This window comes from Anomaloglossus baeobatrachus, chromosome 4, assembly GCF_048569485.1.
Source record: "Anomaloglossus baeobatrachus isolate aAnoBae1 chromosome 4, aAnoBae1.hap1, whole genome shotgun sequence".
NCBI classification, from domain to species: Eukaryota; Metazoa; Chordata; class Amphibia; order Anura; family Aromobatidae; genus Anomaloglossus; species Anomaloglossus baeobatrachus.
The window spans coordinates 539,799,088-539,826,448 of NC_134356.1; the positions used below are offsets into that span (position 1 = coordinate 539,799,088).

The 27,361-nt window shown below is 38.5% G+C and overlaps 1 protein-coding gene across 5 annotated transcripts in view; it reads left to right on the forward strand.

The window, feature by feature from the left end:
* NTRK3 (neurotrophic receptor tyrosine kinase 3) overlaps nt 1-27,361 on the forward strand; it is a 1,080,464-nt gene that overhangs the window by 962,596 nt on the left and 90,507 nt on the right. For all 5 annotated transcript variants that reach the window (XM_075345946.1, XM_075345945.1, XM_075345948.1 and 2 more), the window contains exons 14-15: nt 170-300; nt 22,277-22,449. In XM_075345946.1, the coding sequence (XP_075202061.1) occupies nt 170-300; nt 22,277-22,449 (304 nt within the window). The remainder of the gene's footprint in view (nt 1-169; nt 301-22,276; nt 22,450-27,361) is intronic.

Consider the following 27,361-nt stretch of genomic DNA (forward strand, 5'->3'; position numbering starts at 1 on the left):
ATCACTTTAATAAAAACAATCAGATAGATTGTTCACATTTTTAGCTACAGTAATTACATAAAAAATCTACTGGTGTTTAGTTCAATAACTTATTTGAAATATAGTCTGAATATATTCTGTGTTATTTTCTGTAAGACTTAAAAATATATTTTGTTTTTTTCTCATGCAGATGTGCAGTACATTAAAAGGAGAGACATTGTCCTGAAGAGGGAACTTGGTGAAGGAGCTTTTGGGAAAGTGTTCCTTGCCGAGTGCTACAACCTCAGCCCAACCAAAGACAAGATGCTAGTAGCTGTCAAGGTAACAAAACTAAAAAACAAGTTCTCTAAAAATAAAGATAATATAATGTTCTGTTCTTTATAGTATACATCTGTGAAAGTAAATAACCTTTGTTTGGTATTTAAAACTGTGAGAGTAATGGCTCAAGGTCTTCATAATAAACTAAATAGTAGTATACTGTCTGCCATAAAGATGTGATACACTATATTGCAAGCTGTTGGTTGGTCAGAAACCCATGAACTAATACAATCCACAATAAGTTATCTTCAAAACAAAAAGGTAAATAAAACCTGGTATGAAAAGTTTAATCCTTAATGCCATCATCATCATTAAGAACACAGACTTCAGATGTCTTCATCTTTAGTCATAGCCTTTGTTTTAAGGCCTATGGTCCGATCATAAAATTAGTTATCAAAGTATGGAGTATCAGCTAGTCTAAACTATCCGCAACCATCTAATGAAAGAAGTATATAGCACAAAAGAAATACTTGTATACACACCAGTCTGAGACTCCCTAATTTCAATATACAGGAAAAGATATGAGAATTAAACTATAACCTTTAATTTTATACCTTTAAAAACAATTATAAACACGTGACTTTTTTTTAAAAAAATGACGACCATATCATAAAAGCAAAAGTTAAGAATGAGATATTCAGGTTGACCAACACATTCTTTTTAATCAAAAATTAATACTGCTCATAAAAAAAACATAACAAGATATACCTGTGTCATAAATGCCTTATCTTAATGCAGACCTAATAATACATAAGGAGTAGATAATTGTGAAGATTCCCAATAGGTATCACTGGAGTCAGGCAATTAATTACCTGACAGTGGTCACAAACCTAAACAGTCCATTTCAATAAAGGATGGGTAGGTGACATCTATAGAAATCGGAATGATTTCACTCATCCAGAGGAAAGTCCTACCGGCAGAGACAACTACTCTCAGGTGTATAACAGGTCATTCATGGAGGAATTCGTTAGACCTAAAGGTCCCTCATGAAGGCTTAATCTCATTCTTTTCACCAACAAAGCTCCTGCCCTCACAAGGCAGTCCACAACTTTCCCTGTGGTCTGACCCTAGATAACCATCTTTGTCTCTTCCCGACATGTTTCATCCTCCCAACGAGGATTCATCAGTGGAAAAACATTATGAGGACCACAGAATGACCAGATCTAACAGCCCAGTATTAAAGATTCAAATGCATCTGATGAAAGAACAAACATTCTTTTGACAGGTGCAATACTCTTAGAAGCTTCAAAATAATGGATCCCGACAGCACATTGCTCTATGTTAACAGGTGTTGTGCTGCCCATAACTTGTTCTATACGAACAGAAAAACAATCATATTAACGAACATTCTGTCTGCGAAAAATATTCATGGGCGCATCTAACTGCCATTTTTTTCCTGTTAGAAAGCATCTTTTTCAGTCAAAGGGAAATTCTTTGTTAGTATTTCTGCTGATATTGAAGAACATGCCTAATTTATTCCAAAAACAGTAACACGTTTCTACAGGTTGTGTGTGAAACTGCAACTATGCCTTGTTCACTTTAGTGAAACTAAGCTGCATTTCCATACATAATGCATAAAAAGAAATTATGTCTATAAAAAATGAACTATGGCCCCAATTCATCAAAGTGTTTTCTCCAGATATCTGGCATGCACCTGTTAATGAATTTAAAGCGACTTATGCCATGATGAATCAGGGCCCACATTTTTTCTAATCTTCAGCAATTTCTTTTTAGTGCCTACTTTCTATAGAGAGTAATACTAATTACATTACATTAGTAAATAAGGCTTCTTATATGTTTTCGTATTTCAGTGTGATTTACATTTAAAAACAAAGCTTTGGGTGTACGGCACGTTTATGACTGGTGCTCAGATAGGTGCCAAAACCGTATTCATATAGAAAAAGAATCTAGTACTCAAAAATGAAATGAAAGAAAAGATCCCTTTAATTTGGTAGACAAAGTTGTAGTGTATAATATTTCGACATTTCGGTCTGAATGACCTTCCTCATATGTACACTGTCATACGTGCTGGACAGGGAAAGTGCAATCAGCTGTAGAGTGCTGTATATAACAGCTAAAGGATAACATCTGGTTTAAGAAATAAGCACTGCATGCCGTGGATTGCGGAATCTCTGTAGTACGAGGGGCTGCTAAGTCTTTAGCTTTACCCAGAGAGAAACGAGATAGGATGATGAAACTTTACATTTATTCCACATACTCTCCACTGATGTCAACACACTTCTTACATCAGTATTTCAAGTTCTATTAGCCTAGCAAAAAGATGGATTTCAGCTGTGCCTCAAACCAGCCATCCGTTGCAGCTATGGAATCAGAAATGTATGAAATTTGGTACCCTTGAGCTGTTTCTTCTGGTTTGGAAACAGATGATTGTCGGAAGGAGCTAGATCTGGTGAATAAGGTGGGTTGTCAACCAGCTGGAAGCCCAGCTCTGCCAGTTTTGCTGTGGTTGTTTGTGCAGTGTGAGCAGAGGCGTTGTTTTGTGGAAATAAGATTCCTTTGTACCGTTTGTCGCACCTTTTGGCCTATAGAGCTGCCTTCAATTGGTCCAAAAGGTCAATGTAATTCCTTGCATTTATTGTGGAACCCTTTTGAAGGTAGTCCACTAGCAGCATGCCATCCTTTTCCCAGAACACAGACGCCATCACCTTGGTGGCTGATGATTTTTGCACCCTGAACTTCTTTGGACAAGGAAAATCATTGTGCCTCCACTCTTTTGACTGTTCCTTGTTTTCAGGGTCATACAAATAAATCCAGGTCTCATCCATAGCGACCAGTCGATCCTGGAACTTCTTATCAGTCCGGAAATGCTGACAAATCGATCGTGAATTTTTCAATCACATGCTTCTCTGATCTGTTGTCAAACATTTGGGGACCCCCTTGGCAGATAGCTTCCTCGTGTCCAAATGTTCATTGATAGTGACACAAACATGTTCATGGGAAATCCCCATGGTGTCTGCTATTGCTGAAAGTTGTTGATTCTCCAGTATGAGGTTGTACACAGCATCGACGATCTCCGGAACAACAACCACTCTCGGTTGTTCAGGACGGTCCTCATCATTGGTGCTGAAGTGGCCTGTTTTTGGCATCCCAGTTCTTAACTGTTGAATATGAAGGGCATTGATCCCCCAATATCTTCAACATATCACCATGAATATCCTTCGCGGACTTTCCTTGCACAAACAAGAATTTTATCACTCCTCTGCTCTCAGTTGCTGTGACTATTGCATTAGACTCTGTCATTTTGTTTTACCACATGCATAGAATACTGTTGCCATAAACAACAAACACAAAATTTTGAAAATATATATTAGACACATAAGGCTTTCATGTGATCTTACCTTTTTTTACCATAGAAAAAAGAAAACATCACAAGACCAAAGACTTATCAGCAGCCCCTCATTGATGACATGCCATCTACCACAGCGATTAATCAATCCATAGGCATGCAGCGCTCACTTCTTACACCAGATTGGATCCCTTAGCTGTTATATACAGCACTCTAGAGCTGATTGCACTTTCCCTGCCGAACACTTATGACATTTTATATATGAGGAAGGTCATTCAGACTGAAATGTCAGAATATTCTACACTATTACATCTAAAAACAAATACATACCACAATATAATAAAATAATATTATGTAATATATTTAAAAGGAAATTTGTGTTGCCTATGGAATTTCTTCAGTACATACAGTATATACCGGTAATTTACCAGATCCTTTTTGTCCTATATGGGTATTGTAACTGTTAATATGGCAAAACATTAATGATAGAAATACATACTACAATGAAGGAATCTTGAAAATATACAGTACGTTCAATTATTTTCCCCATAAGTAATCTCTTTGATGAATCCTATGACCACTATTAAAGTAATTTCTCCACTGCTGCCTGAAACAACCTTTTGAGTCATTCATTGAGACAAGCTAATTACAATATTCTTAAGGAAGGGCAAACCAATTCTAATTATCTTCAGCACCCCCTAATTATGAGTATAGACTCATGTTATCCGAGTCATGTTTTATGACAGGTTGTCATTGAGCCACTTGTCCAAGTCATTAATGTTCACAATGAGAAAAGAAAGAATTAAAAGAAGAAACACTTATGACATTGCATCTTAACACAAAGACCTACAAGGCTTCATAAGGTCTGGGAGCTCTATTCCTTTACTGGTATCCTCATTTATGCCACCATTGGATAATGGCCTTTACATTCTCAACTCCATTTTCAAACTGTACAAAAACCAATATGAGTCTGAGATCGAAATAGACACAGCAAAAGCTTCAAGGTCTTAATGCCAACTTGGCACAAATATATTGCCATATGCAATAATCCAGAGCAGAGATGTTTAGAACATAAAGCAGAACAAAGTTAAATAAAGCAAAATTAGGTGTCATAATTTTTTTTAATAACATAACACAAAGAGCAAGGAATCCAATTTATAAAATAATGGTACTAATTATTACCATTGTTGTTTTTGTATTGTTGTTTTACTAAGATAAAATGTTGACGTTCTGAGTCATTCACTTCTATAGAACACAAATAAAAGAAGCAAAGTGTTTTATTTTTAACATTGCAGACCATTTTTCTATGTCAAAAACATAAATTATAATAATTTTTCGCTTTCAACTTTGTAGAAAGTGAGAGCACAACAAATCATAGCACCAAAACTCAGTGCTCCATTATACCTTAAAATAGCACAGGATCATCACAAAAGAAACACAAAAATGTTCTCGAAAGAAATACTGTAATGTCAACAATATAAAGGTACAAATTGACTAGAACTAATAGACTATGTATGTCAGGGTTGGATGATTCCCCATCTGCAATTTGTAGCTTTCATTTATCTAAATATTATTGGCCATGCCATTTCTGTAAAACTAGTAACTAACTTTTTTTTCCCAATTTCAATCTATTGAACAAAGGTCGATAGAAGTCCCTCAAAGTAAAAACAAAGCAAAAATGAAAAAATATATATATAATCTCAATAACAATACATTTTAGGCGTCTGCATTCATTGTTCTAGAAAGAGATTTCTACTGGTCATGTAAAATAACTAGATATGAAGGAATGAATTCAGGTGGATTTCAATTCTATAGGAATTTTTCAAGAATCTTCACTTGTCGAAATGTAGAATTTTTATAGGCATTTCCCTTCTTCGCGGATTAAGCAAAGCAGCGGCCGATGGCTGTCATTTTACTAAACCAAAAGGGGCCTCCAAAAGGTTAAAAAATATCCTTATACTTACCCTATTGGTCATCGTTTCAGCCCCTCTGCTCCTCAACATCACCGGTTCCTTCAGCATTTTCTGATCACCACCTCTCGTGCTGAAAATCCAAGGACTCTGATGAAGCCTGGGACAGTTCTGTAAATGATCATTCAAGGTAACGGTGCCTGTTGTGATATCAAGATATTGTGACCTTCCATGAACTTGCACAGATTGATGAGTGAGTAGTGGTGTTTAGGCCACGCAGGGGAGACCGGATGGGTGATAGGGAGGAGAGCAGAGACCAGAGAGGTGAGCATTAAGGCGAGTACAAGGATTTTTCTTATTTCATAAATCTTATGTTTATTATTCTGTAGGGTCTCAAAAGATCAAAGAGCATAATAAAAGATGTTAAATTTGCAGAGAATAGCTTCTCTGAAAATTGAATTTCCTCGGAAAATCTGCACGGACAGGCGATTTTGAACTTCACCTGATCCGCTCATCTCTAAAAATAACATGAGCTGGAGAATGAATGACAATGACAGAGGTTTAACTTGAAATGCCTGGTTACGAACGCTAAATCCCTGTCACAGGGCTCCCACCTGTGTAAATATAATAGTAATATCTTCAAAGCATATTGTAAAGGTTTCTGGTATAAAAAAATTACAATAAAAAAGAAAATATAACTTATCAGCATTTTTGTTTTTTAAAGTTATATTTCCAAAGTAGAAACATTTCTATTCCTCTGCCCCTCTTATTTTTTGGTATTTTTAGAGCAAAAACATAGTGTAGTAATAGACTGCAGAAAAAAAAGTGCAATAGGATGTTAACCGATAAAAAAAATTAGGAGGAAAAGAAGTGCCAGTCACAACCATTATATTAGCTAGATTACGGTGGATAGCTGCAGCTCCCCAATATAACCAATAGTGTGTGTTCTGAAGAAAGGGAGTTATGCCGTGCTCATACCACGTAGCAAAAACATGAAATAGGAGGGCACCACCCAAAGTGGGATCTCCGATAGCACAAAAAGTGAATAAACAAACAAGGAAGAGAAACGTGTGCTAATAAGTTGGGATCACTACTGAATGATAATCAAAAATACTTTATTTGCAAAAACAGCCAAGTGACTAAAAACATTTAAAAGCATAACTGATTGCCAAAGCAATGGAGTGAGAGGAGGAAGAGTACAGAAAGCAGTAGATGAGAATGATACTGGGGCTGATGACAATGAAAATACACTACTTTCGGGTGCGTAGTGTAATTGAGAAAGACAATCATGAAGAGAAGGAAGAGGATGGCTTAGCGTTCCTTTTCTAGCTGGTCATTTTAATTTCCCCATGTGAGCAGGTGATGATATTTTATGTGCTGAAGGAGTTGAATAGTTCTTAGTTGAAGTTTGCCAGAATATACACTGCTTATTTTCCAAAAGCACAAATTGCATACTGAACTAGATGGTCCTTCAGCAACATGGAAAAGATACAGCAGCTTATCCTGTGTCAATGAAATAAATGAATGGTCTCGTCAGGTGAGACACTTGCTGATACATACCAGTTCTCCTCTTTAAGGCCTCCTTATGCCGGCGTCACACAGTACGATTTATCGGGCGATATGTCGTCGGGGTCACATCGTTAGTGACGCACATCCGGCATCGTCAGAGATATCGTACCGTGTGACAACTCCGAACAACTGTGAATGAGCAAAATAATTCACCTTATCGTTGCTCGTTGACACGTCGTTCATTTTCAAAATGTCGGTCCTCCTTCTGTTTGCCGGTTGTTCATCGTTCCCGTGGCAGCACACGTCACTCCATGTGACACCTCGGGAATGACAAACACAGCTTACCTGCATCCCGCCGGCAATGCGGAAGGAAGGAGGTGGGCGGGATGTTACGTCCCCCTCATCTCCGCCCCTCCACTTCTATTGGCTGACTGCCGTGTGATGTCGCTGTGACGCCGAACGTCCCTCCCCCTTCAGGAAGACAATGTTCGCCGCCCACAGTGACGTCACCCAGGAGGTAAGTGCGTGTGACAGAGGGTTAATGACTTTGTGTGCCACGGGCAATTAATTGCCCGTGACGCACAAACGACGGGGGCGGGTACGATCGCTCGTGCGATCGCATGATAGATCGTCCCATGTGACGCCGGCATTACACATTACTTGAAAATAGTCAATTGTCAATGGTAAACACATAAAACAAAGTTCCTCATGTCTGATTGGTGCATTGAAAGAGTACCAATTTTCATTGGTTTTACGTTAATTGATTAGCCGATGATCCTTCATTTTGGCTAAAATTGGTCATTTGACTCATTAGTCATTTTTTATCTAGTGTATATGGAATCACTTAGTATTTGACTAAAATATATAGTTAACTGAATACAAGCAATATTGCGTGCAGGTAAGGCTTACAAAATAAAACCCCATTTCTCTGTACTATGTCCCAGCTTAAGTTCAAGTACCTTTCTTAGCTTTTGATGTGTCTATCATCTTATAGACCTTATTCCAGATCTATAATTGGACAATTTTAAGGATTATGTGAGGCAACTATAAGCTTGGTGTTTGAATGGGCAACAATAAAGATCATTTCTGCTTGAAGAAGTTTCAACATCCATTTCACTAAATAAAGATATGCTTCAGTAGTTTTGCAATGTTGGTTTTCTATTCTAACTATTGAAACATAAGCTAAAGGAAAGGCAGTAAGATATTAAGGTTTAAATCTTTAATAATAGCTGTCTAGGCAAGCCCTCCTTTATACAGTATCTAACATGGAAAAACTGTTTTCCTTAAATGTATCACATAGAAATCATTGGTCTGGGGAATATAAAATGTGGCTACTTCTTACACAAAAAATCAAATATGTGTAAAATAAATCATACTTGGGCATAACTATAGGTGAAGCAGGCATGCAAGACCATCATTATGATAGAATGAGGAAAACTGGTCAGTTACCGAGAACCTCTATCCCCAACAGACTTTACAAGGTAAAAACTGCACTGATAATGTCAGCCTATATTATTATTGCAGTGTAGATTGATCTCACACTTTGCACAGATGAGGGGCAATAACCCCGAAACACCGTGTCTGTAAATTGAGATTGTGATCTGGCATAAATCCATGTCATATGAAAATGGTTGTTAAAGGGCCACTTTTGACTTTTAGGATTGCTACTTCCAATAGGTGGCACTAGAGTTCGTCTCTTTCCTCCCTGAAAAGACAATTTGATTGACCTTTTGTGACATCAGGAGTGGACACCGGCAGAAGATAAGCCCTGTGCAAGAACAGTAAATGGGCCATCTGCAATTCAATAGCTCATAATGCCCAATTCCACTTGTATTAAAGCTAAAGTAGGCCCCTGGCTGCACAGGAGCCACCAAACGTATGTCTATCCTATTATGTGCACAGAATGGGCATTCTTTGTCAGCCTATGCCAAGTGCCAAATTACTTGATCATAGTCAAATACCACTCATTTAACAGTATAACATTTGCTATTTTAAATGCATCCAATATGTTTCTCTGTGCAATATGTTAGCATTTGGGTACCACTATTAATTTTTTACACTGGGCCACAATTTATTTAAAACTGGCCCTGTAGCTAGGACAGGAGGCATTGGACCCAGTGGTTAAGGGGGCCCACATGTAAAAAGAATCCTCCATTATGTGGATAGACAATTTGTTGGGTTTCTAAACTTTAGCACAATTATGTTGGTTCTCTGATATATGGTATTAATATCCATACATTTAAAGGGGTTTTCCATTACCTGGGCATGAAAAATGAAGAAGTCCCCATTGTAAAATAAAAATAAAATATATCCACTTTCCACATTGGTGCCATTCCAGTTATGTCGATGTCAAATTTCTTAGGAATCACATGACAATGTCATGCCACGTGAGTGCTGCAGGCAATTACTGGCCACAATTGGGCTGCTGCACTCTCACTTGCCTTGGATGAATGTTGATTTACTGGAAAAAGTAAGAACACAGCAGCCCAATAGCAGCTGTTGATTGACTACAAGGGTCACATTGCATAATAATGTCAAGCAAGCACTGGGAGACCTTGTGTCGATAAAGGGGCTCATTATATTATCTTTATTTTATATGGGGGGCTATTTTATTGAATAAAGGGTAGTCCAGATACTGGACAAATCCTTCCGTAATTGCTAATTATGCTGCAGTTTTCTTCCAGTGCCCATCATTTTACCAGTGGCTCCTTTAAATTATATTTATGCCAGTAACCTATTCATGACTGGTCCATGTTGAGTTTTTGTTTTTTCCCAGCCTTCTTCCGATAGCCATATTTTTTTCTATTCCATGTACAGAGATAATAGGAATTGTTTTTTGCATTACAAATAGTGGCAATGAATAATATCACTTATTGTAAATTGTAATGTATTGCAAAACTGAAAAAATATTCCAAGTGGAAGGAAATAGGGAAAAATGCAATTCCATCATTGGTTTTTAGATTTAGTGTTTACTGTGTTAAATGTACGCTAAAAACGATCTCTCAACATTATTGTTCAGGTTCGTATGATTACAGCCATAGCAAACCTATTTACTTTTTATTTTACTGGTTTTAAAATATGCTGAATTTTTATATAAAATTTGGATTCACAGCTACACACTATTCTACATACTGTCTGGTCAATAATACAAAAGTCACCACCCTTAGCGCCTTCTTAGCTGACCTTTTGACTTACTCTGCCTCATAAAAAAGAATGACAAATACAGTGTTTTTGTTGGAACTGGAATATTTCAATACATTTATGGTTGAGGCAAACCTGTAAGAATCTGGATTGCTTTTCTATTTTCTCTACCTATAAATTTTTGTTTCTGTCACCAGCTTCTAAGACCTATAACGTTTTTATTTATTTGTCTATGGCACTGTATGAGTATCTGAGGGCTTATTTTATTTTTGCTTAAAATTTATTTTTACATTTTAGGAAGCATACAATGTTATTGACCAAAAAATGGCTATTCTGTCCATGCGTAGAAGAAGAAAGCAGCACTCACCATTGCCATAGCTTATAATTTGCTTTATTAAAAAAGGTGTACTAAAATCATGCGGGGAGGAGGCTGGGTGCAGGCAATCCAGGGGTTTCCAGGGGTTAGTCCCCTGGAGTGCCTGTACCCGGCCTCTTCCCCGCATGATTTTAGTACATCTTTTCTAATGAAGCAGAATTTTACACTATGGCAATGATGAGTGCCGCTTCCTTCTTCTCCACATGGACAATTTATCGGATGCTTGCCTACATTCTAGCATGCATCCTTTACCAGCCTTCCATGGAGCACCTGAGCGCACTCCTTTTCCGACAGCTCCTGACAAGGTAATATCTGGTGGTGCAGGATCATATTCTTCTGTTGCTTCAAAAATGGCTATTCTGTCCATTTGTAGAAGAAGGAAGCGACACTCACCATTGCCATAGTGTAAAATTCTGCTTTATTAGAAAAGGTAAATTCTTAAATTAAAGAGTCTTTGAATTTACCAAGTATGAAAATATCCAAGAGACAACGTGATTGAAATGTATAAACATTTTATTTTCAATAAATTTATAGGGTATAACATAGAAAATAAACAGAAAAGAACCAGAGTATGAGGAGTGATGAAGGGGAAGAAACCCCACGTTACCCAGGGAAGGATATCAGATTTCACAGATGATCTGCACAGATGCTTAGACAAGCAACTAAATGCCCACATGCAAGTGAAAAGAGTTGCTAGCAAGGAGAAAGGCAAAGTCTTGATGCATAGCCTAACAAGGCAGAATGGCTTACCCAGCTGGCATATCACCAATTTTAACCCAGGTATACACGTGGGGACCGGCGTCCCAACACGTGTTTCGCGTGGTATGCTTCGTCGGGGGACAAGGACCTTAGTTGCTTGTCTAAGCATCTGTGCAGATCATCTGATATCCTTCCCTGGGTCATGTGGGGTTTCTTCTTCATATTCTTCTGTTGCTTCAGAAATGGCTATTCCTCTATTTACCATATTCGTTTTATATTTTGATGGTTTGGACTTTTATGAATGACACTGGCAAGTCTTGAGCCTGACCCATGTACTCCTATCTGATAAAAAATGTACTGGTACGTCCTACGTCAGGAACTGATGATGAAACATGATCCTGCCCACTTGAGCCCTTCTGCCATTGAGATCAGGATTTATCTGGTTCCTATCCTTTAACAGGACAGAAAAAACAAACTTTCTACCAAAAGAGACCCCTGCAATACCAGCTGTTTGCCAGGAGTTTCAGAAGCCGTCAAATCAAAAGATGTGTCTGTGATCAGAGAAACCTCTTTTCATGTCATGAAGAAGCATCACCATGTCTCACATCAATAAACTAGCAAAAAAGGTCAAGCCGTTCAATCAGCACATTCATTAAGTTAAATTAATGTTAAGCTATTAATGGACATATTGTAAAATCAAATTTATATATTGGGTTAATTTGACCTTCACCCAGCTTATTGAAACGTGTTATTTAGCATCACTAACAATGATAAACAGTAAAAACATATAAAGGGGAAATAAAAACAAGCACATCAGCTACGTAAATACAAAGTGAAATGGTAAGAAAGGGAAAAAATAAAACCAATCACAGCTTCTGTGATAAACAATATAAATAAAACACACATACATAATGTGCAATGGAAGTAAACCCACAAGAAATTGCTGATAAAATTGTAAACAGAGAAATAATCTTGTACAGAGAAAGATGGAAACTTTCCAGTATAGATATGTACACAACTATATCAGAAAACTGATCAGCAGCTTCCACAAATGTGAACAGGCACAACCAAAAAAACAACATAACTACAAAAGCATATCCAGTGGCATGCAATAATGCAATGCCAATGTATCCTTGGATATGCTTTTGTAGTTATGTTGTTTTTTCGGTTGGTGCCTGTTTACATTTGTGGAAGCTGCTGGTCAGTTTTCTGATATAGTTGTAATGCAATTGTTCTGACCTAGTACTCCGCCCTATAGCCAGGGTATGTCCACCATCTTATTTAGCCAGGGACCTATCTGCCCAGAAACGCAGATTTTTAATTGCACATAAAGGCATTTACAGTTAGGTTCCCAATATAATGAGATCACCTGGCCGCTGGTTATCGGGCTCACATGGATTTGGCCAATACATAAGTTAGAAATCTCTTTTATCAATGTTTCCAAAGCAGTAATGCAATGCCTATATCTTTTACACATTTTTTACATTACCTATGTATTTTTCTCTTTTCTCTAATATTCTTATAGCAGTAACGCAGTTCCAATGTACCCTTATATTATTGAGTGCCACTAGATATGCTTTTGTAAATATGTACACAGTTAGCCAAGTATCCTATGTGAAAGCCATGAACAGTCTTGAGGGTATCGCCTGACTCTGATCATGTCCCATGTCTCATGTATGATCCTCTTGGCAGTGCTCTAGTCTGTGCTGTGGGACCACATGAAACCTTCTTGTAGTATGGGCCTGATTGACGCCAGAAATCTGATGTTTTGAAGTTATTATTCATAGCAGGGAATCTTTAGATTAACAATGCTGACTGATGTTTCCATCCTACGGATGCTCATCTCTGTCTAATCACTATCACACCAGCTCCTCTGAGTAATAAGAGCCGTCTTTATTTTGCATTTCACGGCCTGTGCCCTGCTAGATGTGTGTGGCATGCTGCTGTCATTAGGGCTCCCAGTTCCATACAATGATTAATAATTAAAAGGAACTGCTTGCCAGTCAGCTTTCTTACTTACAGCACAAAATGTTATTGATCTTTTGTTTATTAAATTACAAGCTTCACAGAGATCCCATATTGGAAATGACACATCGAGAGATTCTAAACAATAGCAAAAATGAACCCTGCAATTACCCGCGGCTTTCTTGTCATTCCGCTTCCTGTTACATGGTAAACTAAATACTTCTCAATTATGGAGTGTCTTATGCCTTGTTTTTTTCATATTTCTATTTAGGGTATTGGACTACTATCTGTAAAGCCCATTACATTATATACCATTTACAATATAAGCCTCAATCATTGAGGTAATGCTGATCCTCAGAAATAGTTTACAAGATATGATGACACAAGGTGTTGTCAAATTAAGGATACAAGTAATATGAAACTAGAATATACACATTGTGTAATCAGTGCCTAGGATAAGATAGGCAAAAAGGTGCCCTAACCTGTTCTCGTTCTACATAAGGATTAGTTCTAGAAATAAATAAACATAATACAAATACATAATGAATAAAAAAATAAATAAATAATAAATAAATAATAAAAATAAGTAAACATGATTTTAAGAATGAAGTTTGTGTCACTATTTGGTAGTGCTTTCTCTAGTATTTGTCAAAGAAAAGAGCTGCCATGACAAATCCATGCCACGATAGACACCAGCAGATTTTTATGGAATCAAATGTTGATGACAAATGACTCCTAGGCTCACCTGGTGAGGTGGATTAATCAAACCCATGTTAGGGTGGGCACACGGACCTAGGGAGTAGGTGGAGATGGCTGGAGGGCAAATGGAGGAACAAGGATTTGGACACTGTGGAACCATAGATGTAGAAGACAGACGTAGATGGAAGCAGCAGGTTGGGGGAGCAGAAAGAGGAAGGTTGAGGAACCACAGGCATATTAGCACAAATTAATGCACACTATGAATAAAGTCCACTAACATGATGGGTCAATATTGGAGATAGCTTTGCAATAAAAAAACTGGTTAGCCTGAGAGTATGCAAAATTATAGAGCTTTTGCAATATGAACAGACAATATGAATATATGGTGGATCACTCCAATCTGCAAACAGACTCTAGAATCTCAATACATAGATGCAGGTGTGTCTCAAATTTGGCTTTATATGGTGTTACCAAGACACAAAGGGAAACCTACAAAACTCTACATGGACAAAAGCAAAGAGCAGCAACAACATGGAAGGTTTTTAGAGCCTGTCCTAGCTGGCCCAAGCAGAAAATAGTGTGGTATAGCTATGTTTCCCATCAAAAACTAACTAACCTGCAAAAAAGGCTCTTAATTGGAACTTAAAGAACTGAACAAAGCCTAAGGATAATTGTGTAGATATACTTTAAGAGGTTGTTCTGACTTATCTAGAATAATATAGTATACACATGGATGTATATATTGAAAATTGTAGTTTTTAGTTTCCATACTACACTGGCATGGGAAAAACTATCTAAAACTTGCTGTTTTGGTGCAGACCTATTTTTCCCCTAATGTAGAAAGACAACTGTAGTTTTAACAATTGTGACCGCAGGTGGATATACATAGGAGCACAAAGCTCTTTATTGGTTTATATGGTTATAAAGGATCTAAGTGAAGGACTCAATAATCAATATTTGCACTAGAAAAGTCCAGTGGCTTTCATTAAGTCTCGAAAACACATGCAGATCTATATGTAGTTAGCAAGAAGATACATATGTGTTTTATACATGACCCCAAAATTACCTTTATTGGCATAGAGAAAAAAAAAAGAGATGATATATTCTGTATAATGCTATACATACCTATCTAAATAGGTTATGTGTGGAAATAAATGATTTTTCCTATGACCGCTACAATTTACACTTGTATCTTACATTTGATTTAATAACATCTTTAACCAGTGGAAGGACTGGTTACCCTGTTGCAATGAATAGACTCCAAAGCCCTGAAGCAATAAGTTTGTAAAGAAATCAACTCCCTTTATGTAGTCTTGACAGATTTAAAGCTAGGATTAAAAATGTACTTTCACAGATCATGATCCAAATCAGCATAAAACTACACGAAAATATGATACTTAGTGAAGTGTGGGTTTCTGGCATATCATAGACTTTTATGGAAATAAAAAGCAATTCCAAGAAGAATACAAACTGCCAAATAAGACTCAGAAAGTCGATGGGTTTTAAGATTATGAATACAATAAATCTGGATCACGCTCTTTTGAGAATCGGTATTTCCAAGCTAGGACGAAGCTTATTCCAGGGATGCTTTACATTCTATGATAGTGCAAGTCTGATTCTCATCCATCATAAAAACAAATCATAATGTCTTAATTATAAAAAAGAGGAATTTTACCTTATCTTAAAACCACTATAAAATGTAAGAGTGTTTAGAGAAAATGTGTATACAAACCAATATGTCTTACCTAATTATACCTCTGTGACTAAACTGTAAGTTGTATATCATCCATCAGCTACTAAGCACAGCAGGAAAATGGAGCGGAATATTAAAAATGAATTACTGAGTCTTATGTATATATACGTTGTTGCCGAAATAGGCTAAATGCTATGTTTACACTCCAAACAAATAAACTCAATTTTTGGCTTTGAGCGATTAAGATTGTTTTCGAGGTGATGTAACATACAGAGTCCATAAACATTATTATTACTAATCTATACTAATCCGAATATACATTTAAAGGGAACCTGACTGCTGATTCATTATGTCCAAATCACAGGCAGCTTGAGTCAGGGACTAATTAAGTATTTCAAGACCCAAAGGGGCACATTGCACACTACGACATTGCAGGTGCGAATGTCGGTGGGGTCAAATTGAAAGTGACGCACATCTGGCATCGCAGGCGATATCGTAGTGTGTAAAGCATTTTTGATACGATTAACAAGCGCAAAAGCGTCGTAATCGTATCATCGGTGTAGTGTTGGTCATTTCCATGAATTGGGAATGACCGATGTTACGATGTTATTCCTCATCCCTGCGGCAGCATACATCGTTGTGTATGAAGTCGCAGGAGCGAGGAACATCTCCTACCTGCGTCCCGGCCAGAATGCGGAAGGAAGAATGTGGGCGGGATGTTTACGTCCCACTCATCTCCGCCCCTCTGCTTCCATTGGCTGTCTGCCGTGTGACATCGCTATGACGCCGCACGACCCGCCCCCTTAATAAGGAGGCAGGTCGCCGGCCAGAGTGATATCGCAGGGCAGGTGAGTGCATGTGAAGCTGGCGTAGCGATAATGTTCACTACGCCAGCTATCACCATGATATCGCAGCTGCGACGGGGCGGGGAATATCGCGCTTGGCATCGCAGCATCGGCTTGCGATGTCGTAGTGTGCAAAGGGCCCCAAAGAGTGTGACGGTAGCTAATTACTTAAGCTTTTCTATTTCATCTCCCTGTTAAGGGTTACTGAACTAATTAATAGGTACCCTTTATAAACCCATCTACAATTTATTTATGTCATACTATACAGAATTGAAACATAACTTTTATTATTCTGCAAACAAAATATATGTAAAAAATGTTACAATATTTATATTCTTGAACATTAATATGAAGTTAATCTCCCATGCACATAGGTTTAAATCCAATGATTAATCCTGAGTTATTAAATGTGACATTATGCTATATGGTGTATGCCTTGTTGCATATGCTTTTTGGTGGAATAATAAAATTTACGTTTTAATTTACATTTTAACCTACCTAACATGTAAATATTACATAGAATTTTTAAAGGATATCTTTTAGTTCAGTGACATAACATGCAAGATTGCCTTTTCATTTTGTTCTGGACAGCTAATTAAAAATTCATGGATAGACTATATTTTTTTATGGTCACATTGGAAAATCATAACAAATTATTATGATTATAAGCGATCCATAGATAAAATCCATTATTCCGAAATCTAGACATCAGCTTCTTTCACTGTAAATTGTAAAATGTTAATTAGTCATAATAATTTATATAATATCCTTAAATATGGTTTTTACAGACTGGGCAAAAAAGCACCCCATTTTTAAGAATAGTCCTGGAATTTCTGGCACTCTGAAAACAGACAACATGGTACTGAAATAAAGAAATAAATATTGAATTGGAGACTAGCTCCATTACAGACGTTGTGTGTTTTACTTTGAAACACTGCAGGGAATAGTAGAACCAGGATGACTAGTTCAAGAGGCTGGATCCCAGTGGCTTCTTCCTGCTCCTCATTCCTAGAAAGACATGTCTCTCCCAATATGTGTATATAGAGGGATATCAGTCAAAGGGAGCAGGTTTGGGAGAAGCTGGAGGGGACCTGTATTTTTATCTACCAACCCTAGTCCCATCATCGCTGACTACATTTTAATAGTATTTTTCTTTCAGTTACGGCAGAGAAGAGATTAGAAAATTTGTTTGAAAAAGGTTCAACAATCTCAAATTTAGCATCAGCCTTGGCTTGTCGGGTTAGGATCAGATTCACTAACACTTTTCTCAAAAATTGGCAAAGTTCAGCTTTGTTCGGTAACTATTGCAGAAACCATCCACTTCCAGCCCCATCACAGCCATGTTAAATAATGGCATGGCTGTGATTGGCCAGGGAAGCAACTGTAAAAAAAGAAGCAAAATGGTTAAGGCTACATTCACACAGCTGTTCCGTTTTTGCGGTCCGCAAAAAATGGTCCTGATTTTTCACGGATGCATCCGTGTGACAACCACATCGGTCCAGTTCCGTTCTGTATATGGTCTGTATGACATTCGTTTGACTTCCGTCTTTTTTGCAGTCCACAAAAAATAAAACAGAAGGAGAGTTGCATACAGTCCAGGGTATCTGGCCAGATGCTGGTCCCCATATAATGTCTATGGGGAACAGAATCTGGAGCAAAGGGAGAGGAGCAAGCGCTACATACTCACCGATCACTGAACACTGCTCCCACGACAGCTCTTTGTTCTTCCAAAGCCGGCCACTCATTAGGCTCATACATATTCACTCCTCCCCCTTTCTGTGATTGGTTACAGCCAGATGCGCCCCCAAGCTGAGTGACAGCTGTCTGACTGCAACCAATCACAGCCGCCGGTGTGCAGACAATCGTACAATACAATAAATAAATAAATAATTTAAAAAAACAGCGTGTGGTCCCCCACAATTTTGATACCAGCCAAGATAAAGAATCACATCTGTTGGCTGGTATTCTCAGGCAGGGAGACCCATGTTATTAGGAACCCCCAGCCTTAAAATATCAACCACCAGCCGGCTGGAATAGCTGCATCCATTCGATGCAACAGTCCCGGGACTTTACCTGGCTCGCCCTGAATGCCCTGGTGCGGTTGCAAATGGGGTACTATCTGGGGTTGATAACAGCTGTGTTAAGTCACCTGGCATCAAGCCCAGAGGTTAGTGATGTCATGGCGTCTATTAGATACCCAACATCACTACCCAGTTAGTAATAAAAAAAATAGACAACAAACAAATTTTATTTGAAAAAACACTCCCTAATACATTCCCTCTTTCACCAATTTATTGGACAGAAAAAACAAATCCAGGTCCAGTGTAATCCAATAAGGGGGTCTCACGATGATTCATACTTACTGTCCCAGTCAATGAAGAACAGAATGTTCCCCATTGGCTGGGATAGCAGTGCAGTGACCTGAGCTATCATTAGGTCAGGCCAGGTCACCACAGGAGATAATGAGCGCTGACTTCATGAGGTTAGCTAGGTACATTACCTGGGTGATGGACACTGCTGCACTCCTGAGATCAGCGCTCGTCACTGACATCCATTGTCTGCCGCGTTCACAAGCAAAGTCTTGCCTGAGCTCATGATGTCACTGCTAGTCACAGTCTCGGGCCACTCCTGAGACTTGATGTGAGTACGCAGCGGGCATGGAAATCAGTGAAGAGCACTGACTTCAGGAGTGCAGCAGACTTCATCACAGCAGGTAATGAACTTTGCTTACCTCCTAGTGTCGGCGATTGTCATCCCTGCAGCTGGTGACACTGCTGTGAGGGCAGATGCTGACACACTGCAGTGCGGGCAGATACTGACACACTGCAGTGCGAGCAGCTGCGGGGCTGGTGTGGAAGCGGGACACAGACTGCAGGGTAACCCAACGGAGGTCCCACGGACGTGCTTCCATGCAGCTTCCGGGGATTTTGCGGACCAATTGACTTGCATTGAGTCATGGTCCGTTATTACGGAACAGAATAGGAAATGTTCCATAATAATGGAACGGACATACGGCATCCGATGTGTTTTTTTGTAGGAAATGATGCACATGGAAGTGCTTCTGTGTGCCATCCGATCCTACACAAAAGCCATTGAAAAGATGGTCTTGTCAGTAGGTTCGCAAAAAAACAGGAACTGAACAGGACAGACGGAATGGCCGTCTAAATGAGTCCTAAAGCAGGATATACTTACTAGTCTTTGAGCAGCTGTAACTTTAATTCCAGGTCTGCTCATTATTCCAAATGCATAATCATTGCTTCCCCCTCCCAACGTTTGTGATTGGCTGCAGTCAGACTGCTGGTGTGCCAGTATCTCTGATTAGTTGCTCTCACAGTAGCTCTCTGTCTGCCCAAGTGCAGTGTAGAAATAAAAAAAAAAATGGCAAGTGGGCCCCTTATATATTGATACCCAGTGTAGATAAACCATATAGCTACAGGATGCAGCCCTATCTGTGCACAATATCTTGGCTATGTATCAAAATACAAGGGACCCCATTTTGCTTTTTTAAAATTATAAAAATAACTTGAAACGACAGCATGCGTTCAACCTGCAATTTTGATACCCAGCCTTAATAAAGCTGACAGCTGGCAGCTGATATTCTCAGGCTGGGGAGGCCCATTTTTTTTGGTCCCCTTAGCCTAAAAAAAGTAGCCTACAGCCACCCATAATTGTCTCATCCATTAGATGTAACAATTCCAGCACTTTACCTGGCTCATCACGATTGCCCTGGTGAAGCAGCAATCGGCGTAATATAAGGGGTTAATGACAGCTCACAGCTGCTAATTAGCCCTAGATTTATAATGGGAGGGGGTCTATGGGACCCCCCCATTAATAATCCTGTAGATGACAAAAAATAAACACAACCACCCAAAAGATCCTTTATTTGAAATAAAATACAAAAAGTACACCCTCTTTCACCATTTTATTAACCCCAAAACATCCAGGTCTTCTATAATCCACGCAAAGTACGACGACGATTCTGGCTCAGCTACAGCCGGAAGTCTAAGCACAAAGGTTCACAACATGACTGCCTGCTGCAGCTTCAGGCAGAAACTGACTGAGCCACAGTTGTGAGTGGTCATGTCATGAGTTTGTTTGGTCACACATGGAGGTTCTCACAGTACCTCACCTGTGACAGTAGGTAAACTCACCTCAGGAGAGCTGATTGAACTCAGACACCTGTGATTTTTTTTTTAAAGAGATGCATATATGGTGCTCAAATTTATGCAGCAAATTCCTGCACCAAATCTGCATCTTCTGGGGAAAAAAATGTATCAAAATTGAATTGCGTTTAGATATGTTTTTTTGCCAGAAGAGGCAGATTTGGTGCAGGAATTTGGTGCATATATTTAAGCACCCAATCTGCATCTCTTGACAAAAAAAAGCAAATAAAAAAAAGTTTTGATGCTGTTTGGGTGCATTTTTTTGCTAGGAGATGCAAATATGGGGCAGAAATCTGGTACAGACATTTCAGAATCAAATTTGCATCTCCTGAGAGAAAAACACACCAAAACAGTGTAAAAAACTGTTTTTGTGCATTTTTTTGCCAAGAGATGCAGATTTGGTTTGGAAATTTATACACCAAATTCATGCGTCAAATCTGCATCTTCTGGCCAAAACCTGCATCTAAACGAGGTGCGGTTTTGATGCAGTATTGATGCGATTTTTTGCCAGGAGATGCCGAATTTGGTGTATAAATTTCAGCACCAAATCTGCATTTCTTGGCAAAGAAATGCACAAAATCAGTTTCTACATGAGATGCAGGTCTAATTGATCGTTCACCTGAGTTGAGGCCACTGAGTTCAATCAGTTTACCTGAGTTAAGTTTACATGCAGCCACAGGTGGGGTACCGTAGGAGCTTTCTGCTGTGACCGCATAAAAACTCAGTCTCTGCCTGAAACTGCAGAGGGCAGTCATATTCTGTGCCCGTGTGCTGACTTTAGGATGTAGCAGAGCAAGGATCTTTGTAGGACCTCATGTGGATTACGTTGGACCTGCATAGTTTGGGGGTTAATAAACCCCCAAGTGTTTATTTTTCAGAATTATTACTTGGGTGGACCCATCTTTAGGTTTAATGTGCACTAAAATTGCGTCAAAGCTATCAAACATTTTGAACTACTGGGAAAGACTTGGTAAATCTCCTGGCTACCAGTTTTAACATTTTGCTGTAACTGGTAGACAGCAACAGTAATTAAAAATCAATATGTCCCCAATCACTGGGATAAAATATCCAAAGCTTTATTCAAACAACATCCACTTGTTAATAAAGTCCAGGTGTACCAGCTCATTTCAAATGAGGCAAGAATTCCTAATCAGGATACAATACATATGTTATTATCTCATAATTCTCTTATGCACATAAAGAGCCAATTACATAAAGATAAATTGATGAAAATATGAAATTATATACTTTCTGTAAAGATCCGATGTGACAATCCGATGAGTTTCTTGAGTAGCAGAAGCCTTGAGCAAACCATATTAATTCATCTTCTAATGTGTAATACTGTATATGGATGTAAAATTTTCTATTTTGTCACATGCCACAATGTACTAATATATGATGTTGCAAAAATCTATAACTTTTTAAATAACCTTTTTAAAGTGTCAATTTTCTGCATCATGTTATTTTGTGCAATTGTAGAGTTCTCACCTTGTAACATTCAGTTAACAAATGCTATATATGTAAATCATTTATATAATATTATTGCTTTGGCAACTGAACAGATTTCCAAATGTAACAAGTTAGGCATATGATAGGAGTTTTTAATGTATCTAGAGCTGAAAATAATAACAATTAATGGTTTTTTGTCTGTTTTTCATTTATATATCTGTAGGCTTTGAAAGATCCTACATTGGCAGCACGTAAAGACTTCCAAAGAGAGGCAGAACTTCTTACAAACCTACAACATGACCACATTGTCAAGTTTTATGGTGTGTGTGGGGATGGAGATCCACTTATAATGGTGTTTGAATATATGAAACATGGAGATTTAAACAAGTTCTTAAGGTAAGTACTTTTAAGATGTGTCATACTGGATTGATATTATAACCAAACATGTTTTTACATGATTCTGTATTAGACGATGGGGTCAGATTTATAAAAAAAATATGTTTTCCTTTGACATCTGTATCGGTGCCTGCCTCCCCTTCTCTGCTTCTATTGCCAGGTGACGCCCAACTCTTGTTGCAGACAACTCGAGGAAACAACTCTAGTTCATTGTCCTTTGTGACTTCTAGTTCTGTCTATGCTGGGAAATCAAGAGTTAACATTTGTCAGTGTTTGTTTTTTCCTCTGTGGCCTGGGTAGGGCTGGAAACTATTTAAGCTTCTGAAAACCTGCTGTTCTAACCTTAGTGATCATCTGAGTGCCCTGCTTGAATTTCTAGTTGACATTAGTAGACCATACTGATTTTGACCTCTGCTCATTTTTTTTTAATTGTTTCCTTTCTTACAATTTTGTCCCTATACTGACCTCCTTGTTCTGACCCAGTTATTGTACCTTTCATCCTTTTAGCTCGCTCCACCGAACAGCAGCTTACTCTGTGGCCCCTGCATAAGCATCCCTCTGTAACTCCAGATCCCTGCGTAGGTCTTAAAAGGTGAAGGCCAGGGCAATACCCCGAGTTTGAAAAGTGGAGTAGTTAGTGCAAAGCATGTTCATAGTAGCCATATTTAGAGCTACTAGGTAACATCAAACAGTACCACCCGAGTAACTAAATAGTCTTATATAAAAATTTGATGCAGAAAAAAGAAGAAAAAGACCAGCTCACTCATCAGGGGATTCCTTATAGCCAGAACGGTGCAAGGAAAAGTAGGTAGCAGGACTTCAGTACAGATAATTTTCAGGAGAGAAAAATCCAGCATCCAGTTCCAGTTGATATTAATTAAAAATATTTCTTTAATCAAAAATTAGATAAAATTCCATTCTTCAATATTTATAAAAAACACATCATAGCAGTGTCTATTGGAGACGTGTTTCGGACGAATATGTCCTTAGTCTAAAGCCACACTATACAAAGTGACATACCACTATAAAAGGCAGAACAGGAAATGATGAAACAATCAAAGTTCGTATTGATCACATGATTCAAAATAAGGTGGGATAATTATAAGACGTTTGCGATCTCATTTCTGACATTCATACCGGTCGGCATTCTGGTTTTAAGTAAAAACATCCATTTAGCCTCCCGGTGAAATTTTACTTCGCCGGGAGGCTAAATGGATGTTTTTACTTAAAACCATGAATGTCTGAAATTAAAGAAATATTTTTAATTAATATCATCTGGAACTGGATGCTGGATTTTTTTCTCCTGAAAAAAAAATGATGCAGGTATGAGGATTTAAAGTATGTACAGTAGATTAAGCCTAAAATATTAAAAAAAAATATATAATAAAAGGAAAATAGAAATAAATATCATGGAGTTGATGACAAGGATCAACTGCATAAATTATCTGTTGAACCTTTGCCAGTTGGTAGCGATTTTCAGATACTAAGGTTTGTCACCTTAGGCCAGGACTGCGCAAGGTGTGATCTACGGGCTACATGGAGCTCATAATGTATATAGGATGCTATATGGGGCTCATAATGTATATAGGAGGTTATGTGGGGCTCATAATGTATATAAGAGGATATTTGAAGGCTCAGACGTGTATATAGTCGACTATTTGGGGCACTTACTGTTTATAGGTGGCTATGTAGGATTGTTTCTGTAATTAAGAGGTTATGTGAGGCTCATAATGTATATAAGAGGCTATATGGGTCTTTCTAATGTATATAGTAAGCTATGTGGAGCTCATAATGTATATAAGAGGCTATGTGGAGGCTCATAAATGTATACAGTAGACCCGTAGTAGTCCCAGCATAACATGAAGAAGCACAAAGTTTTAGCACTTTGCAGCTCTTAGGCTAGAGTCACATTTGCGAGTGACTCGCACGAGGCTCACATTGCATCACCCAACACGGCCACAAACTATTCTGACAGGAGATACATCTGAAGAGTGTGCGGCCGTGCCGTGTGATTCCGATGTGAGACTCGTTCTAGTCACTCGAAAGTGTGACTCTAGCCTAATAAGAAGATCCTCAAAGGACTGAATGGGGGATGGTGAAGATTGGAAAGGCTTGTGATGAGATGAGAGTAATAAAGTGAGAATAAGTGTTTATTTTTTAAACTTTTTGATGGCTCTTTCCAGTCTAACAAAAAGCATCCATTTTTCTAAAGCCACGTGGAAGCAAATGATAAAAATCTATATTTTAGCGAATACAGATTTTTTGTAGCATTTGAGTAGAATTCAATTCCACGCAATATATTTGCTCATCTCTACGAATTACACATTTTGCATTGTAACAGAAATGTTAATGGAGTGTTCCTACAACAAGTCTTTTTTTTACTTTTTTTATCTTGTAGTCATCAAGTTATAAAAATAAAAATTCTGTGGGTCCTTTACTCATTGGTTTGAAAGTCGGACAAAAATGCGCTTGATTTTTAATTTTATAAAAAGTATGATTTATGATTTATTGGATATAAAAGAAAAAGGGGGTGGTTGGACAACTCCATTCAAAAAAAATAATTGTTGATACTAGTTTTGTGTTTTTTTCTCTAGAGCAGTAAAAATTGTTTGTAAGTGCAATGCTAGAGATTCCTCTGTATCACAATGATACGTTGTTGTAATAATAATGTTCATTTATGACATTCTCTTCATGAGTGCATTCACCGAGCAAAACTGCACTGAACAGATAATTAAAAGGGCTTGAGCAAGCTCGCTATAATGGTATTCTCCTATTACATAGAAATCATGTTTTTAAACTTGTTATGGAGTGGTACTTACCTCTTCAAATAATTACGAGTGTTCCGTGCTGGTATTTAGTAAATTGGACTCTTGATATTTTCCTTGTTTTAAATGATAAGTACTTACCTAATTACACAAGGAGCGGTAACATTACTACATTGCTATGTGGTGTGCACATCATTTGTAAATACATTTCTATTTAATGAAAACACTTATTTTAAAAACCAATTCCACATATTCTTATTGATAGCAAAGCTTCCAATAATGCAAAATATTTAAAGCAGAACTATTTACATTTTCCTTCCACCACGGATCTGGCGCTGTCCTTCATTTTTTCCCAAGGGAATATAATGGCATAAACTGTGGAAGAAAAAGTGCAATAGGGTCCTACCAAAATAAACTTAAGGTGATAATGAGAGTAAAAACTCACCTCTAGGAGTTGTGCCAGACACAACCTCTATAACCGCATGTAGTATTCAGGTGAAAAGCCGTAGCTCCGGTTATAGCATATGGAAGGGAAGAGGAAAAAAATCGGGTTATGTCGCTGTGTTAGTCACCACTTCTGGAACTTATGAATGATTATTGCCGTTTTATTTTCATGCAAAGGTCAATATGTTTCAGGAGTACTCAGGTCCCTTCATCAGGACATAGGGCAAAATGTCCTGATGAAGGGAGCTGAGTACTCCTGAAACGCATTGACCTGTGCATGAAAATAAAAAGACATTAATCATTCATAAGTTCCGGAGGTGGTGACTATCGCGGCTACATAACCCGATTTCTTCCTCTTCCCTTCCATCTTCATTTTTTCCCAGGAAATCTTCTGGAAAAATGCTCAGATTTCCTATTGACTTCCATTATACTCAGTTACTCAAGTCACACCCATATGAGCATTAACTGCTCATTACGAGTACCAAGAACCTGAGCATGGTAGTGATCACTCATCACCACTTACTACTGGCATTATGGTTTCAAGCAATGGGTAGTGATGCTAGTATTATGACCTGTGACTGCTGCAGCCTACGAATGGCAGTAGTGGGTACATGCCAGTTGCATATAAACCAAGAGCACTGCAGGAGGGTCAGATTAGTGATGTAGTATTGGTTTTGATATTTTACATCATTGACAGCCATTTTTGTATTTTTATATATATATGATAAGGTAACCATTCCATTGTGCATAGATATGGCAACCAGACAAATTTTAGAATGTGAGACAAACTGGCTTAAAAGGCTTTTAGACTAAAGGCCGCTTTACACGCTGCGATATCGGTACCGATATCGCTAGCATGTGTTCCCGCCCCCCATCTGTTGTGCGACACGGGCAAATCACTGCCCGTGCCGCACAACATCACCCAGACCCGTCACACATACTTTCTTGCCCGGCGACGTTGCTGTGACTGGCGAACCGCCTCCTTTCTAAGGGGGCGGTTCGTTTAGTGTCACAGCGACGTCACTGAACCGCTGCCTAATAGAAGCGGAGGGGCAGAGATGAGCGGGACGTAAATGCCCGCCCACCTCCTTCCTTCCGCATAGCGGCCGGGAGGCAGGTAAGGAGAGCTTCCTTGTTCCTGCGGTGTCACACGGAGCAATGTGTGCTGCCGCAGGAACGAGGAACAACTTCGTTACTGCTGCAGTAACGATATTTGAGAGTGGACCCCCATGTCACCGATGAGTGATTTTGCACGTTTTTGTGATGATGCAAAATCGCTCATAGGTGTCACACGCAACGGCATCGCTAATGCGGCCGGATGTGCGTCCCCAATTCCGTGACCCCAACAACTTTGCATTAGCGATGTCATAGCGTGTAAAGCCCCCTTTAGATAACTCTTTTCTATGTGCCATCTAAAAGAGCTTTTGAATGTCGTAAAGTAAGTCAGCAGCTCCTGTGGTAGCTATAATAAGAGTTCTGCTCAAAATACAGAAGCCCCATCTGTCCAGCAGTTACCATGATGTAAAGCAAAGGCTATGGAGCAGCTTAGCTTTAGTTAGTAGATCAAAGGCAATGGAGCAGCCCAGCTTTAGTTGGTAGATCAAAGGCTATGGAGCCGCTCAGCTTTAGTCGGTAGATCAAACTCTATGGAGCAGCCCAGCTTTAGTCGGTAGATAAATGGCTATAGAGCAGCCCAGCTTCAG